The sequence below is a fragment of the Trifolium pratense genome, linkage group LG4 (assembly GCF_020283565.1).
Source record: "Trifolium pratense cultivar HEN17-A07 linkage group LG4, ARS_RC_1.1, whole genome shotgun sequence".
NCBI classification, from domain to species: Eukaryota; Viridiplantae; Streptophyta; class Magnoliopsida; order Fabales; family Fabaceae; genus Trifolium; species Trifolium pratense.
In genome coordinates, this window is record NC_060062.1 from 55,214,774 (window position 1) to 55,233,621 (window position 18,848).

Consider the following 18,848-nt stretch of genomic DNA (forward strand, 5'->3'; position numbering starts at 1 on the left):
GTTATCATGCTTTACGCAACATTCTCGATAAATTATACTAAACACAATAATCTCATAATAAAATGTTCCATATATCTTCAAGTCTAATTATGTAATTGTCAATAATATTCTAATTTGCATAATACACATGGTACATAATGTATTTTTCAAGATAGATCCATGCGATATAAAGTAGAAGTTAACTTTACAAAATAGATCAAAACGAAATAAACTACAAGTTAACTTGTTACAAAAAGCAAAACATAATCTTCCATGCTTGAATCAATATTGGTCTTCATCACCATCTTGAAATTCATCATCTTGAGGATCATTTTGAGAACAATCAAGATTATCTTCTTGATGATAAGCAGCATCATCATCATCATCTTGAGGATTATCATCATCTTGAGGATCATCATCATCTTGATCATGATCATTTTCATTTCTAACCTAAAAGTATATGAAAATATAATACAAATCAAACTAACAATAGCAAAATTAAATACAAATCAAGCCTAAAAGTCAAAAGCAGCCCTGCTATATATAACATCCAAAAACTCAGGTAAAGCAACAACCAAAACTCGGGCACACACAGAACAAACTCATCATCTTGACAGACAAAGCATATGTTCACAAAAACCACAATATCTAACAAAACAAATAATATCCAACAAAACTAACAGTTCACAAGTAGATGTCCCATAAAGACAATATCCAACAAAACTAACAATTCTTAAACAACCAAGGTCATCAAGGTGCCTGAAAAAACACTAAAAACAGTCCTAATCTAAGCACCAACCCTTTCAACTAGCAATAAAGATATCCTAAAAACTACATGATTTGTGCAGCAAAAAAAACAAGGTACAAGAACAATGTTGACTAATGCAAAATGAAGTTATACCTTAAGATGAGCAGGAGCATATGTCGATGTCGACGAACGTGCTATTGGACTATTATCATCACCATGTAAAGTATTTCTAATCATATTATCTACATCTTCTTCACTTAAATGTGGATTTTGTTGCATGTACATGTTTTTTAAAAGTACTTCCATTGCTCCCATCTTCTGTGACATGTCAGCAATTTTCCCATCATATTGCTTTTTCACTAAAGAAATTTCTTCTTTTTTCCTTAATGATGATGGTGTGGCAGTTTTTCCATGACAACGCACACTACCAGGCTTTTCTTTCCCAAATAGTGAGTGAAATGTTTCTTTGGCAGTTTCAGGTGAATTATCAATAGATTCTTGAAGTTTGTCCTAATTATACAAATTGTCGGTATAAAAAATAAAATGAAAAACTATGTACGTATTTTGGATGAATACCAGAATTTTATAACTTACTATAGCAACTTTTGTTTCTCCATCAACTTCTTTTCCTCTTCGACTTTTGCGAGTTTCAATAAACACCTCAGCTTGGGTGACTTCTCCATCCTTCTTAGCCCGCTACATTATTAATCATAGAAAAGAAGTTCAGTTGGTCATCGTTATAACCAGATTATGACAAACATTTACATCAAATAAGAAAATAATTTAAGTCGGTCCTCATTATATATAACCAGATTATGACCAACATTTGCATCAAATAAGAAAACAAGTTCAGTTGGTCCTCATTATATGCATCAAATAAGAATAGTTGTCAAAAAGAAGCCTCATTATATGCATCAAATAATAAAAACTAGAACAAAATTTAATACCATACCATTTTTGCACGAATTCTAGCAAAGTTCGTTGGTCCCACACGATGCCTAAACTTTTGCTTGCTCCTATTAACTGCATTTTTTTGGCTAATGCCCTACATACAAGAAAAAACTATTGAGCAAAAATTTCTTGAAACTATTGAGCAAAACAACTAGCTAACTTACTTGGACATTGCTATCTTTCCAATATATCAACAGTTTCTTGAAATGATTTTCAGATATGCTCTCAGGACGATTTTTTAATCTCTCCTTCATACTAGTGTATTTCAGAAAATGTTTTTTTTTCATATCGCACTTATGGTGTCTCCAAGCCCTATTTATTGTAATAAACACCACTTTTTGTCCTTCATCAGGAACAATGTACTTCCTCTACAAAAAAATAAAATAACAATGGTCATCAAAAGTTAATAAATATTTGATTATTGAAACAAAAATGAAATTTGACTCCACATACATTAACAAATCTCCATATACGCTCCTTACGGTCCATATGATCATTTTTTGTTTCCTTTTTTAGCATCTCTTTGAAGTTTGTATAGATCAAGGGACAGAAATCTGAATTCCTTGCTATAGAGCCAAGGAAATTGGCAAATTCTGCAACAGTTTTATCATCGGGTCCAATTACATCTCCGTCATCGTCTAGAGTAACTTCTTCACGTTGTTTGAGAGACCTTGCATATATTTTTAAACACAGTGTTGGTCCCCGAGTTCTTTTCTTAGTTGTCTCTGCTTTGACATTAGACAATATAATGTTAAGATAAAACATCACACATAACATACACCTTTGATTAACAAAATATATAAAATTTACCATTTGTTTCAGCAGCTTCTTCACAATCCACATTTTCTTCTTGTTCTTCCATAACAATGTCTCCCTCATCTTCAATTAAATTCTGGATCTCGTTTTCAACATCTTTTCCATTTTTCTTAAGGTAGTCATCAATTAACATTGATGGACACAAAGGGGTTCTTTTTGACTTCTTTCTAGCACTTTCCTGCCTTGCCCTTGAGTCATCTTCAACAACTATCCTTTTCAAAGGTTTCTCTTTTACCCTTGACTCATCTCCAGACACTACTACCCTTTTCCTAGGCTGCTCCTTGGCCTTCAAACTACCATTTCCAACATAATTGTTTTTCCCAGTTTGCTGTCTTTCCATTGATCCATCTTCAATCATTGTTTTTTTCATGGGCTGCTCCTTTGGCTCTTGAATTTGTGTAGGTACCGGTCCTCTACCTTGAGCCAAACTTTGCCCTTTTGAATCTTGAATCTTCAACCCTTTGTGTTTTTTCATGGAAACTTCCTTTTCTACACTCCTTTCAGCAATAACATTAGGTTGAGTCCTACTCGCATTGTCTGAAATTTTTTTCTTTGGATTAGGCTTCGTGACTGGCTCTTTAATCGAATTCAAATTTGTTTTCGCAGTTGTTGCAAACATAGATAACTTGAACGGTTGAGTAGTTGGTGGCTGATTTTGTTTGTTACTAGGAGCTCCAACTTTAGTTATAGATGCATTCGTTTGTTGAAGATTGGCCATTCCCTCCTCACGCTTGATTTTGTAACGCTTAGCCAATAATTCATTGCTTGACTTGAACTGTGGAAGCTCCAAACTGGAAGCAACCCTTTGATTCTTGACATGAGATTTCATATTTGTCTTGTTGTTTGCTTCCTTTTTCATTTGTTCTGAAAGTATTTAAACACAAAAAAATTAGAGAAACATCTACACATAATGCACTAACTAACAACCAAAACAGCATAAAATCATAGACACACCAGCACTACCACAATTAATGCATAAAAATCACAGACACACCAGTCCTGAAGCTACACAAATAGATTATGCAAGACAAGCCCTGAAGGCACACAATAGATTATTCATAACAATATTATAAATCAAACAATGAAGGATGTACAGGAAGATTTCTTGTCTAGTAGAAATTGTTAGAACATAAAGAATTCTTTTAAATCTAATGTAAAGATAACTCATGTTACATCAAATGATAAAAAAAAAAACTTATATTACGTTACCAGTTAGAAGCCGTCTAGATGAAAACTGCTTGAGAAACACTGTCCTGTGAGTACTGCTACCCTGAAAATAAAAATAGGAAACATATAAAAGTAGCAAAAATACTATGTAGTGGAAATTAATTAGCAAAGTGTATTTGGGTGAGATAACATATCACAAAGTACTTACGTGTTATAATCCCCCTCCCCTGTTTCTATTATTTTAACAAAGCTAATTAACAATCTCTTTGATTAGTGTGTGTGTGTGAACCCATTGATATATATGTTCAGTAGCTTTATTTCCATACTACTTTGCTCCAAATATTTGTTACTTTTATTAGTCCCTCTATAGAAACAAACACATAAAAGCTAGAGCTTGAAGCTCAAACAATGCTAATGGTATCTCATCAAAATTAAATCAATTGTCCTACTATATCTAGATGAGGACTACAAGGTCCAAACATGTATGATGGCTCATTTTGTTGACGGCAACATAACCATATGCAAATCTAAAAATTGTCAAGTATAATAAAATTCTATTAGTCACACTTCAATATGAAGCACAGACACATAAACTGATACTGAACAAGACACGGACACATCGACATCGATAATAATTTGAGAAAATAACACAGTTCAATGTAATTATAAGTGTCGGTGTGTCGGTGTTCGACATCGACGCGTGTCCGACACCGGGACACGCCTAATCCGAGATGTGTATGTGCTTCATATTAATTACTTAAAAACCTTGCTATGTTAAAGTAAACATATTGTCTCCATTGTTTCAAATTCAATGACCAGAATATTCTTAAAGCAAAAAAAAAAAAAAACGCATAAACAAAGATGTGAAGGCATGTGTGTGAAATATTTAAGAGCCACAAAAATGAGATGAAATGCTTTAGAAAACCCTAGGTACAGAGCATAATAATGAAGTTTCTCATGTTTTCTTCTACCAAGGGAACCCTAACAAAGAAAAAGGTTTTATTCACTTGAGATAAATGAAATATTACAAACCTGACCTTCAATCACAACCAACTGAGAGCTTCAATCTTTGTTTTGATTACAAACCCGAGTAAATCGATGAAAAGGGATTAGGGTTTTTTGTGAGAATAGTTCACGCGATGGAGGAAGAGGAAGAAATCGATGGAATGGGAACAATGGAAGGGGAACGATGGAAGAAGAGGAAGGAATTGATGGAAGAAGCTTAGTTCACACGATGGATGAAGAAGCTTGGTTGAGTCTCCATTGTTTGTGTTTGCCTTATGTTTTTGGGTGAAGAGAGAGAACTGTGTTTTTTGTTTGAGTTTGGTGTTTTCTTTTTGCCTATTAATGTGTCTAAATTTTTTATTTTAAAATTTAATAAAAAAAAGAGGGAATCTTAGAAAAAAAGAGTGGGAGAATTTAGCGCCCAATGAATTTGACAAAATTGAAATGTATGACTTTGGTCAACAGTTTTATAAATTTTTAAGCAACAGTTTTAAGATGGTGGGCTAAATTGGTTAAAAAACCGTTGCTGCAATGGGTTTAATCTACCATTCACAAGGGTTGCCTATAGGATATGAAAAGTCAACAGTTTTATGTAGTCAACACGCGTAAAACCGTTGCCCCAAATAAATAGCCAACGCTTTTACAAGAGAAGTGAACAAAGTATAAAAATTTGGCAACAAGAACAAAAGCGTTGTCGGTGACCCCTTATTTCAACGGTTTTTCAGGCGTTGCCTATAAATTCGTTGCCTAAAGCTAAAAATGTTGTAGTGATAGTTGTTTTCCTTAAGTAATAATAAATAAAGGCAAATTCTTAAGTACCCATCCATAAGAATTGGGCTACTCTACCCATCCTAGTTGTCAAAGGCAGAAATATTTATGAGTCTTTGTTTGATATTGTTATTATTAGATGCCATTTTTTTTTATAATTGCACATTTACCCCCAAATACATTAATTGCAGTTTTTCATTTCCAAGTCAATTTTGATTTGGGGGAATAGCTTTTTGCTAGCTCTTTGTCTAACGATAATAGGAGAGTAGTGAGCACCACCACTTCTTTTTTCGAATAAACATTTTCTACATTTTAAATATATTGTTTTTTTTTTAACATTTAATATAATTTTTCAATAACAAAATTCATTTTATTTTGCTTATTGAATTAGTCAACTTTATTTTGTGAAAATTTAAGAGAGAATTTTGTGATGAACAGTTGCATCAAATATTAATAAATTGGGTTCTGTGAGCTTGACTCAGTTGGTAGGACATTACATTATATATGCAGGGAGTCGGAGTTCGAACCTCGGTCATCCCACTTATCTACTTAAGGGTGGAATTTCTAGTTACTAGACTACTTAAAAAAGAAAGTATTAATAAATTATTTTTTAAATAATGAAATACAAATTTGTAAAATTGAACTTCTCTCACTCAATTCGATTCACCGCAATCCTTGTAATACGTTTTAATGTATCTCACTAAAAAAAGTTTATTTTTTATATTTACATAAATTACATTAAATAAAAAACTAATTTTATAGATAATTAAAAAAATCACAAAATGTTAAAATTTTAATAATTTATATTTATATTTTTCATTGAACATTAACCCGTACATTGCACGGGTAAGTTATACTACTATTTTTTAGTTCCTACAAAATGAGACGCTTATAAGTTAATCCTTACTTTATGAAAATATTTTGCACACAGTTTTAGTCCATTATGAAAATAAATTTGTTAATTATCCTTAACTTCTTAAATTTTTTGATATTTTCTGCAGAAATTTCAGAAAATTATAAATAGTTGATTTTTATGTAAATGACTATAAAAATAAATTGGGTTATACAAGTTTTTTATCTTTATAAATATCTAAAAAAAAATTAGTCTCTGTATAACATTTCAGAAAAAAAAAATTGAATTAGAAATGCAAATTTTGGTCCCAATTATTTGTTGTCACAATTCATAGTCACTGCTTTTTAAATTAACTCATATGTATCATGCAAAATTTAAAATTTGTTTCCGTATCATGTTTAGTACAATATAGAAATTTCCCTTGCAAAACGCACCATTGAGTTATAAAACTAAAGTAAAATAAAAAAAATGCACCATTGAGTTAAGATTATAATTTTTTTTGAAGAAGTTAAATTAGCCCACTCAAATTGGCACCATCGAACCTGAAACCTTAAGGAGGAGCACACTCACAGTCACAAGCCAATGCCACCAGACCAATAAAACACATGTCCTAAGCTTGCATCAATGAGATACAAGAAATGCCCACAATTAACACTCTAAAACCCTAAGACACACGATTTTAGATGCTTGAAACCTTATGCTTGTCTTTGTATTTATAGTAGTAGTGTAGCTTGGGCTTCAAGACGAAATTAGGGCTTCTAGAATTGCGGCAGCAGCAGACATATTTTCGAAATTAATAGTTATATTTTTGAATCATATAAATATATTTTCTAAAGTTATAATTCCTTTAGAAAATAAAACTAGGGTTCAGCTGCCTTCAGAAACACATTGATCACGTGCGCCTTATTGTGTAAGAAATCACGAAATAATTCTGTTGAGTTCGGGATTTAAAAACAGTTAAAAATAATTTTTACAGCCACCGAAGAGATTACTGGGTTGAGTCGCGGACTAGGTCGCTCTCTTTAAGACGTTTCGTGGCACTGCCCAAAATTGTGCAAGCAGACTATCAACCACGCCGTCCCCAGGATAAAACGGCCAAGTTTCAACTGTATACCGATATGCTACTGCACGGTAGAAATCGGTCAAAGAATACACCTTCTTGAATGGTACTACAATACCACTCGAATTGATGCTACAACATCAATCTATGATTCATCGGTGATTCAGTGGTACTACAATACCACTCAAATTGATGCTACGACATCAATCTATGAATCAACGGTACTACGATACCACATGTGGTACTACAATACCACATGTATTGATGATACTACAATATCAATCAATATAATGACACTGAGGTCATTCAAATATGGTACTAAGACCATTCTCAAATCAAAAAGATAATGATACTAAGACCATTCTTTATTTGGAGGAACTAGTGATACTTTGATCACTCTTAACCAAATTAATACTAATACAAATATTAGTATAAAAAGGTCGCATGCTTATGATTAACAAGATGTCTAAACAATTCATTCAGTATAAAAATTAATGCAAATCTTTTCATAATTTGTATATCCAATTAAAGAAACCAATTGACATATCTAATAGGATCATACTTATTTATATAACATAGCACAATTCCAAAGCAAACTAGTAAATATAGCTTCAAATCAAAAATTAAAGGAATGTGATACCAATTTGAAGTTACTTGAACAGAAAAGACAAAACGAGGAATTATCATATGCCTACATGCTTCTTAACATATTTATTCACAATCAATTCATAAGCTTACTAATCTAATATCAAACTCTAGAATTTGGATCATGTTGTTTTGAGATAGGACAGGAATAAGTATATAAAAGTACCTGATTCAATATCTTGTGAATTAGAAGAACAATTTGACTTCTAAAAATTATCAGAATTACAGACCTTATAAGAGGGATGATGGACTTCAATCCAATATCATGAGGTAATGCCTTCCTCGTGACCATTTCATTCTCACCGAGCATATATATCTGCTTTGTAATTCTAGGTTTTCTTTTGGTATATTTTTTTGTTCGCTGCAACTATGATGTGTTGTGGTGATATATGTAATAATGTTTTTTTTTTTTTTGGCTACAGCTAATTGATATTTAACTAGAGTTTATTGTCCCATAAACTTGACAGTTACAAATTGATGAAAAATAAAATCACCATAAATTAAATAAATAAATAAAATATGAGACTTAATTTATTTATTTCCTCAAAATTACACACTAGTATGCTACAACATACTAATATGTTCTAGTATCCGATAAGGGACAAAATTTTATTTTCAATTCACACACCAATGTGAACTTTGTTCCAACAATCCCCCACTTGAATTTAAAAGAAAATTCCAAAATATCGTAGGACGCTTCTAAAAGATTGTGCATAAGCAAAGGTGTCTATGACTTGAACCTTTACATAGCAAGTAAGAGCCCGATTTAGTAAGAGTGACACTTGTCTTGAACTCTATCTCGGATTTTTCTCAAACCCGCACACAACCTTTTCTTAAGGTGTATCTTTATAGCCCGTGCTTTAATGGCCCTGCACGTGTATCCCAGTTTCATGAACGCTCTAGGAATTCGCCTCTAAATTCCATAGGAACCGGCCTCAGTTCCACATTCATATAGGTGAGTTTATCAAGAGTACTCCTGAAGCTTGGTACTCCACTCATACAGAGTATATTGTCCCATAAACTTGACAGTTACAAATTGATGAAAAATAAAATCACCATAAATTAAATAAATAAATAAAATATGAGACTTAATTTATTTATTTCCTCAAAATTACACACTAGTATGCTACAACATACTAATATGCTCTAGTATCCGATAAGGGACAAAATTTTATTTTCAATTCACACACCAATGTGAACTTTGTTCCAACAAATTCTTCAATCAAATCTTCAAAAGATTGAGTAGAAGGACCGAAATATTCACTAACTTAAACATTTATATTAGAGATTGGAACTTAATAAAAATCACATCTTTTAAAAAGAATATCTCTTAATTTTTATTTTTATGAAAAGCTATTTAAAATAACTTATTATGTTAAAGATTTTTTGAAATTTTATGGTCCAACTTTTTTTAACAAAATTATAAAAATTATTAAAACGTTACTTTAAAAAATTAAAGTAAAAAAAGACACTTTAACAGAAAATATTTAAATCAGTTTTAAATATGATACATTAACAATATTAAAACATCGTTTTAAAAAAGGGTCATGCTAACCGGTGCCCCCGGGGCACTGGTTAAGGAAACCAAAAAAGGAAATTTTAAAATTAAAAATAACACTGTTTACACTTTCGAGGCGTTGACTGCACAAACTTCAATGTGATATTACTATATTTGGTTCCTTAAACAGTACCCGGGGACACTATTTAACATTTTTCTTTAAAAAAAAGACTAAAATAATAGTAGATCCTTATTACTCCGTATATACTGTACCTCGTTTGAAGTTAATCTCATCCATGTTTTGTTTTACTACGCAATAGGCCTTGAGCAATGGTGCCATGCATTTAAAGCTCACCTCCATAATAGTGGAAAACGCAGGGTCGCGGGGTTAATATGTTGTTTTTAAAAGTTTCGTGGCTATAATTGAAAATTAATCTCCTATTAATTAATAATTAATAAGACACATTTTCAACCAATCTGTTAGAGACACTTCGGATGGGTCAAGCAGCCCATTGTTTTGCAATGGGTAACGAAGTTGGCACCTTTATATATTAATAGATAAATAAAGGTTTAGTTACCCCACAATGATATTGTTGTAATCCATTAATTATTCCTATCATATATACATAAATATAAATTTTATGAGTATTTACATATTGTTTAGTTAATTGCAAATTGATCGATAGTTTAAGTTTTCAACTTCCCTATTTTTTAAGGCAGAGATTCCATTCATATATTATGTCTATAAGTTTTACACAATATTCATATTATTAAATTAGATGCTTTCATTTGTATTCAAATTAAGAACTTTACAATGTGTGAACTTTGTCATTTCGTTTATAGATTTTTTTTTTAGTTTTATCTTAAAATCTTAAAATTAAGTATATTTGTGGTACCTCTAATTCATTTTTAGTCTCTAATCATAAGAGATGACTTTAAGTCTTACCAATTAAGAATAATTACAAGTATAATTTATTTAAGTCTTTTTTTAACTCTTACCAATTAAGGATAATTACAAGTATAATTTATTTTTCTAAAGAAAGATATACTGTAAAATAGTGTTTACATTTGATTTATAATGTTAGTGAATTTTGATTCACTCTTTTGTAACATTTTTTTTTACTATTCATAATGTCAAGATTTCGTTATTTTAGCCGTTAATTGAATATGTTTAATTTGCTTAAGATTTCACATAAATGACGAAGTGATATGCTTAATGAGGGGTAACCTGAAATTTGCTAACATTACAAACAATATATAAAATGACAGAATTTTAAAATTACATTAGGTAATTGAAAGAAAAAATATTAGAAGATGATAAACTGAAATTTACCAACATCGCAAAGGATCGATAAACACTATTTAACCCAAAAATATAAAATATATTATGTTGGTTATCATTATTTTCAAAAATACATATTATTCATCAATCAATAAATTTCTTTCACTTTTCCGTCGATCACATGTTCGTAAATATTATAGTGTAGATGTGCATATGACAAGTCACCAAGGGGCTTGGGCTCAAAACCCCAATCCAGCCCAAATCGATTATATGTGTATTGTGGCCCATCACCACTGATATAGATTTTTTTTTTTTTGGTAAAACTGATATAGATTTAATTATTAGTAATTATTTATTTATTGGTATTTATTTTAATTGTGGTGGTTTAATTTAATTAATTGATTATGTGCTAATTATTAATTTATGTACTATTATCCTCCTCATTGTATTGATACTATTATTAATGATGAAACGAATTGATTTACCTTTACCTCAACAAAAAAAAATTACGAACATAATGAAGAGACGTGTTAAAAAAATCCACTCTTTAATTAAGAAAAAACATTTTAGGTTGTCCGATAAAATTAAGACACTTGTTAAAAAAATTCACGTCAGTAATTTTTGGTCAAAATAGTGAAGAGGGATCAAGAAATGCAAAAGGGGGCAAATGTGAAGACTAAAATTGCTCATTTGAAACTAGAGGACCAAAATCGCACAATTAGAAAACGTGGGGTCAAAACGGCAATTTATCCTAAGTTATGAGCTATATTTATGTAATTTTGTGTATATGATCGAATAACTATTTATTGTTGGAACATTTCGCAACAGAATTTTGTACATCATTTGGAACATTTCGACTGCAAAAAAATTCCGATTTTTTAAAAATTGTATATATTTATTGTTGTTGTCATAAAAGTTGGTGATAAAACTTTTTTTTTTTTTAGGCTTACTAGTTACTTCCTTCGTTCTTTTTCAAATGTCGTTTTAAATTACGGCACATATGTCAATACACAATTTCTTCACTACTATCTTTTATTATATATTATAAACAATTATTAAAATTTTATATTTTGAAAATACGCATCGAGACAATTAAACAATATTTTATATACTAACATTTATTTTTATATATCAATAATAAAATTTAGTCAAAGTAATTTGGTTGATAATATTTTTGTTATGAATAAGTAAAATAATGTATTTGTGATTTGGGTCAAAATAGTAAGGAAAAAAAAAAGGAGTCTTTTAGTGTGGTTGGTTTATGATTGGTTGTTGTCTTGTGAGACCATGTTGTCTTGTTTTTTATTTTATCTATTATCAATGATAAATATTTATTTTATTATTTTTTGTTTAAAATTATCAAAGACTAATATTTTTTTGTTATTTTATTTTTTATATATTAATGTCAAACATTTATAATATTCATGAGTATTATTAAAAATGTGTATGTTTGTAATTATCAATGATAAATATGTCTCCCGTGTTATTTTAATATTAATATATCAATGAGATGCATAGTCTATTATTGTTGTTTTTTGTTTATATTAATTCACATTGTACTATTTTTTTTTAACGAAAGTATTAATTTCAACAAACAAAAAAAAATTGAGGTAGACAACTTAAACTTTGGTTCCGCAAAACATACGTCTTACAACAATTAGTCTCTGCTTTTAAACAACTCATGTGTACTCTTCATATTTTTGAATGAGTTTTTTTTATTCATATTCATATTATTATAAGAATCTCTCACACAAAAATTTAGAATATTTTTTAACAAAAGATAAACTAAATATGAATTTTTAATATAAAAATTAATATTAATTCATGCCTCTTTAAAAATATTAACTAAAAAACAACCGTGGAAAAATGTATTAAAAATGACCACCAAAAAAAATTCAAAATTTCCAATGAAATTTTGAAACATTTATAGGGACGATGAGCTTATTTAAATATAATAATTGTCAAATTAGTTAAATTTATAATAGTTTGAATAGTAAAGAAGACATGTGGCCAATTGCGGTGCCATCAAGGCAATATTGGTATTTCTAGACCTGTCAGTCAAAACGGGCGGTCGGCAAATTTCGGGCCGGCCCGGTCGGGCTTCGTCGGATTGGTCTAAAAAGTTCGGATAAAAAACGGGCTACCAAAATTAGTGCATGAGTCTGACCCGGTACGAGTTGTCGGATTTTCGGGCAGGCTCGATTTTTTTTTTTACTTCTAATGCTCAAACTCAACCATATAAATAGGATTAATAATTCTCGCCCGCCGTAATTTTTTCTCATCCTCTATCTACGAGTTTCTCGCGTGCCTTATTTTTACTCATCCATTACCTACGAGTTTCTCGCGCCCTATTTTTACGCATCCGCTACTTACGAGTTTCTCGCGCGTCATATTTTTACTCATCCACTACCTACGACTTTCTTGCGCGCCCTATTTTTACTCATCCGCTACGTACGAGTTTCTCGCGCACCCTATTTTTATTCATCCGCTACGTACGAGTTTCTCGCGCGTCCTATTTTTACTCATCCGCTACCTACGAGTTTCTTGTGTGCCCTATTTTTACTCATCTGCTACTTGAGTAGCGGACGGTGTTTTATAGATATATTACAAACAAATTTCAAATCATCCAAAACAAATTGTTTATATTTATTTTAAATTCTAATTTTTTCGACCTTGCGGGCCGCCCGCGGCCCATTCAGGCTAGCCCATATTTTAATTGGGCTTTGTCAGGTCGGGCTTAAAAGCCCGGAAATAATTCGGGCTAGAATTTTCAAGGTCTGAGCCCGAGAAAAAATTGGGCTTGGCGGACCGGTCCATTCGGGCTAACCCATTTTGACAGCTCTGGGTATTTCATTAGTCTTTAAATTTCTTTTATATGATTGTAATTTATCGTATATATATATAGTATATAAATATAAATAAAATTAAAGCATTTTGACAATCAATTCATTATTTATTACAAAATATGAAATTGTGAACGAAGAGCCAATTCAGCTAATAGAGGCTTAGAAAGTGACTAGGGGGAATAACAAACTCTCGTTACTTGTCGGTGAAGAAAGTAGGAATTCTAAAGTTGGTGATTCGGGGAAATCATTCACAAATTGGTTGCCACCATTCATAGTAAAATTTTGGTTTGTTGCATTCAGATGCATCAAAGGATTAGGAACCAATGAAGAAGTAGATTGAGTATGCTGAACATTTGTAACAACTTGTGTTTGAAAAGGAAAATGGTCTGGTTGATATTGAACGTTAGCATTGTTCATTATTTGTTTTTGAGGAGAGTTTAGAAAATTTCGCACAAAAGCAGAAATTGGAGATTCAACAATATTGGTCCATGAATGGTCAACAAGAGGAGGACCATTTGAAGACAATACATTGTAAGGAGCTGGCGGAGAAGTTATAATTTGCACCGAAACCGGAACCTGAATTGGAATTTGTGGCCTTGTAATGGATAATGGTGGAGGCCGAATCTTCTGCAACCTTGTGATCTCATTCTCAGCCAGAGATTTAGATCCATTAGATTGTTTTCCAGTATGGTCCTGAACAAAACTCTTGAAATCATCTTTGTGAATGTTGTGAACTTTGTCCTGGGGATAACGATTTCTACCACTAGTTATAACATTATTGCGAAAATCAATTATTTGTTGTAAACGACTCTTTTTTATGTTTTTCCCTGATTTGTTTATACCAAAATTCAGATTCGTCATTTTGCAAACCGATAAAGTTATATTGTCAAAATGTCCCACTTTAATAATTAATAGTAATAACAGCCAAAAACAAAAACAACCCAAATAAAACCACTACCTATTAAAAAAAACTAAACCGAGAATTTTTAAAAAATTTATTATCACCTACACCCGACCCACTTGCTTTAGAGCATAGGAAAAAGGAACCCGTATTTATAAAAAGATTAAAACTTTGACTCAAGAGTCTATGACACTGAGAAAACTGAGAAGAGTAAAGAAAATGAAAATTTTATATATGACACATTATAAAATATATCGGCTCAGTGAGCAGGGTGTAGAACGGTATTTTAGGTGTTCAAGTGAAAAAAATCGGAAAATTCATTGTAAATACAAATTGGTTGACAAACAATTTTTTTTATAATACTCTTGAAATATGGTTCTTTAGGTTTAAAATATTGTGTTATATATATAGTGAAAAAGTTTAATGTGGTTGGTTAAAAGTTCATGATTACTCTTTTTCTCATGAGAACATCATTACTACATTATAATATTTACAAATTTAATCACAAAATAATATTATAATAATAAATATATCACATAGTTTTTATATTTTAGTGTTTTCTTTGTTTTCCAATTTTATTTTCTAAACAATTTTTTTTTACTAAATCTGTGAAAATTCCATTTATTAAGTTCTTGTAAGTGTATATTTGACCAAAAGAGAAAAGAGAACAGGTTGGATTTAGTTTAATAAGTAAAAGTATAAAATCTTTCAAAATAAAAAAAGTAAAAGTATAATATAAATGAAAAGTCTTTAATTATTTTTTTTTTGACTAATTATTTAATACATTCAATAAAATGTTGGTAAATGTTTTAAAATATTCTTAATGTATCGTTCATGAATTGAGAAATACAAAATTAAAATATAATATGTAATATTTATTTTTGCCATAAAATACGGCCAGAGGCCCAACTATGGAGTGTTTAATATAGTGATATTTTATACGTTAAAAAAATATAGTGATATTGTTTTTTGTAATGATTATTTCCCAAATCCTAATAATATTATTTTATTCCTTACAATATTTTTTTATTCCTTATAATATATTTTTTCCAAATCGTAGTAATATTATTTTATTCCTTATAATGTTTAATATAATCATATTTATACCAAAATAAACTAGGAAAATATTTTTACTACTGTATTAGAGAAAATGCAAGAAAAATAAAAGTAAGGATGAATTGATAGTGGAGGTGATAGGGTTGGTCTTTCGGGTTTCTAAAAACTGATATTTTATCAAAACATGCCGCCTATTTTCACCTCTCCTAATAGAGCAAACAAAAAAATTTCAAATCTTGATGACCTCTTGAATCATAAAAATTATCCATAGACGCTAAATTTGAAAATTTCATGGTTAATCAAGAAAAATTTAATAAGGAGATGTCTATGACGATATATAGATGAAATTTTGAAAAAATTAAAGAGCTTCGATTGGTCTCTTGATGCGCTTTGCACACAACTTGGCTATGGTTTTGAGAAAATAGGATCCATAAATATGGTTTCAATCTTGGAAATAATAGCCAAAACTAATCCTAAGTCAACTTGTGAGAAAAATGCAAATATAGAGCAAGAAAAAGAAAATGACAAATCTGAAAATATTTCAAACTTACTTGAAGGATTTTCCCATTTAGAATTGTTCATAAAAAAAAAAATTAAAATAATAAAGATTAACTTGCTACCAGTAACTATTTTTTCTCCCCTAGTAGCAATATTATTATCCTCTTTGTGATAGTTGTAACCAGTGTTTTAAAAATCGGACTGGACATTGAATCGATGAGGGTACTGGATCACTGGTTCATTGGTCGAACCACCGAGTCACTGGCTGAATCGCATGACAAACCGGATTAAATCGGTGAATGAACCAGTCTCTATATAGTTAAAAAAAATCATAAAAAATATGAAAATTTCATAAACTCATAATGTCACAAGTTGTTAAATTCAAATCATAAACATTGTCTTCACACACATTAAAATAGTACAAAATACAAATTGAAATAAGTTTTAAACATCAAACACGAATAAGTTAGAGTCATTAGTCATTTTTCAAAAATTATAGCATATGTATTTTAATTGTAAATATAATAAATTAGAGTCATTAATTATTATTTTTCCCGCAAAAACATTAGTTATTATAAGTAAAAATGAGAGTTATATCAACATTAAAAAAAATCAAATTGTTTTTGAAACAAATAAAAAATTGTGAGGAAGCTTATAATATAATACAAGAATATATGCAATATAAAAAATAAGCAATGTAATTATTTTTAAAAATGAACAATTTAGCACAGTGGCAATGATTCTCATATTTAATGGAAAGGTCAGTAGTTCGAATCTTACTTTTGACAATTTCTTATATTTTTTAGACATTTATAATCCATGCATGCTACTAAAAAAATGACTGTTTCAATAAAAAAAATTGTTTAAAAAAAAAAAACCAAGCTTGCAATTAAACCGGTCGGTTTGAAAAAACCGCCGGTTTTGACTGGTTCAGGCCGGTTCAACAGCATGTCCGATCCAACTATCAGACCAGACCGGTTGACCTTCGGTTCCCGGTCCGACCGGCCGATCCGATTTTTAAAACACTGGTTGTAGCACTCTATTTCCTAGAACATTTATATAGCAATAATCATATAAAATCAGAGTAAGTTAATATTTCACCTAGGGTGTCACACTATTCATCTATAACATATATGACAATTATTCACCGTAAAAACAAAAAAATATATGACAATTATTCATTTGCAGCGAAGATTAATTAAGACAACAATCAACGGTCATATATATCCTGTGAAGCACTAGTATGGCAGTTTTTCAAAAGTACCGGTACCGGGTACTGTAGCGGTACGGGTACTCATATTGTACGGGTGCTGTGCGTACCTAACGCGTACATTTTTGTACTGTAGCGGTACTTTGGTAGGCGATTGGACGCGGTTTTTTTAAATTTTTTTAGGCGTTTTTTATTTCTTGACCCGGTATCCATTTTTTTTATTCGCTATAAAAGCTAACAATCACAAGGTACAACCCTAATTTAGCTACTCCTCACCTACCCCTGTCCTATCTGCTGCTCTTCTCTGTCTTGTTTGCTGGTGTGGAGGAAGAAAAAATACAAAAGTCTTCATTTTGTGTTGTAAGCTACTAGTTTATTGAAAAAGAAAGATACGTACTACTAATTCTTTATTGTGTATTCATACTAATGTACTAGCTAATACTTTATTGTTTATACTTTATTCTATTGAGTACTTTAGTCTTTTAAAATTCACGTTTTACTGTTCGTTTTTTTTTATGATGTTCGTTTTTTTTTATGATGAGGAAGACACTGCTAGAGTGTATTTTTTTCATTCTTGCATAGATCTTAAGTTTTATTTCAAACTAGTAACTTTTTTAATTTTGATGTTTTGTGTTATTTTGTTTTGTTGTCGTTTGAACAATATATTTTAGTTTTTTTTATGATAACGTACCTGTATTTGTGCAACACAGTATATATCATTAATGATAAACAAAATCCATGGAAACCAAAGTTCCATTACAAAGTCATCAACCAGTTATTAAATAAAAACAACAATAATTTTAGTCCACCCGGTGTTACAAATAACAGAGCGACTGTTCGAGTTATTACAACCAAAACATAAAGCATAAAAATAAAAGGAGAACGACTCCAATGTCAACTCCTAAGACTCACAAGCTACTGATCCTCAACCTGCGAATCTGAACTCCCAAGAGTCCAAACACATAACAGGGTGAAATTATATTCACAAGTAAAAGCAACAACAAAATAGCAAGAATAACATATCAAATAAACATATTATTCAGCATACAACAATACACATTCATGATACATACGAGATACGTTCAACAGATATTTCCACATATCTCATTTACAAGACACAACAACTCATCATTCATCAATTACACAATTTATAATTAACTCGAATAATGCATGAATGACAGCCAGATAGTCACTTATCAACATGAATGCATGAGTGCATAAGAAAATGACAAATCTGAAAATATTTCAAACTTACTTGAAAGGATTTTCCCATTTAGAATTGTTCATAAAAAAAAAATTAAAATAATAAAGATTAACTTGCTACCGGTAACTATTTTTTCTCCCCTGGTAGCAATATTATTATCCTCTTTGTGATAGTTGTAACCGGTGTTTTAAAAACTGGACCGGATATCAAACCGGCGAGGGTACTGGGTTATTGGTTCACTGGTCAAACCACCGAGTCACTGGTCGAACCGCATGATAAACCGGATTAAATCGGATTAAACCGGTAAAATGAACCGGTCTCTATATAGTTTTTTTTTTTTTGTTGACAAAAGGGTGCTTAT

General features: G+C 30.6%; 1 protein-coding gene across 1 annotated transcript; it reads right to left on the minus strand.

Annotated features, from left to right (window-relative positions):
• Positions 1–13,777: 13,777 nt before the first annotated feature.
• LOC123922954 (protein HAIKU1-like) lies at positions 13,778–14,479 on the minus strand. Its single transcript, XM_045975611.1, has one exon. It carries the CDS (start codon positions 14,477–14,479, stop codon positions 13,778–13,780), a length of 702 nt encoding a protein of 233 aa, XP_045831567.1.
• Positions 14,480–18,848: the final 4,369 nt, after the last annotated feature.

Excerpts from the sequence above, each read along its gene's own strand:
- LOC123922954 (XM_045975611.1), bottom strand. The coding sequence starts at position 14,479 with ATGACGAATCTGAATTTTGGTATAAACAAATCAGGGAAAAACATAAAA.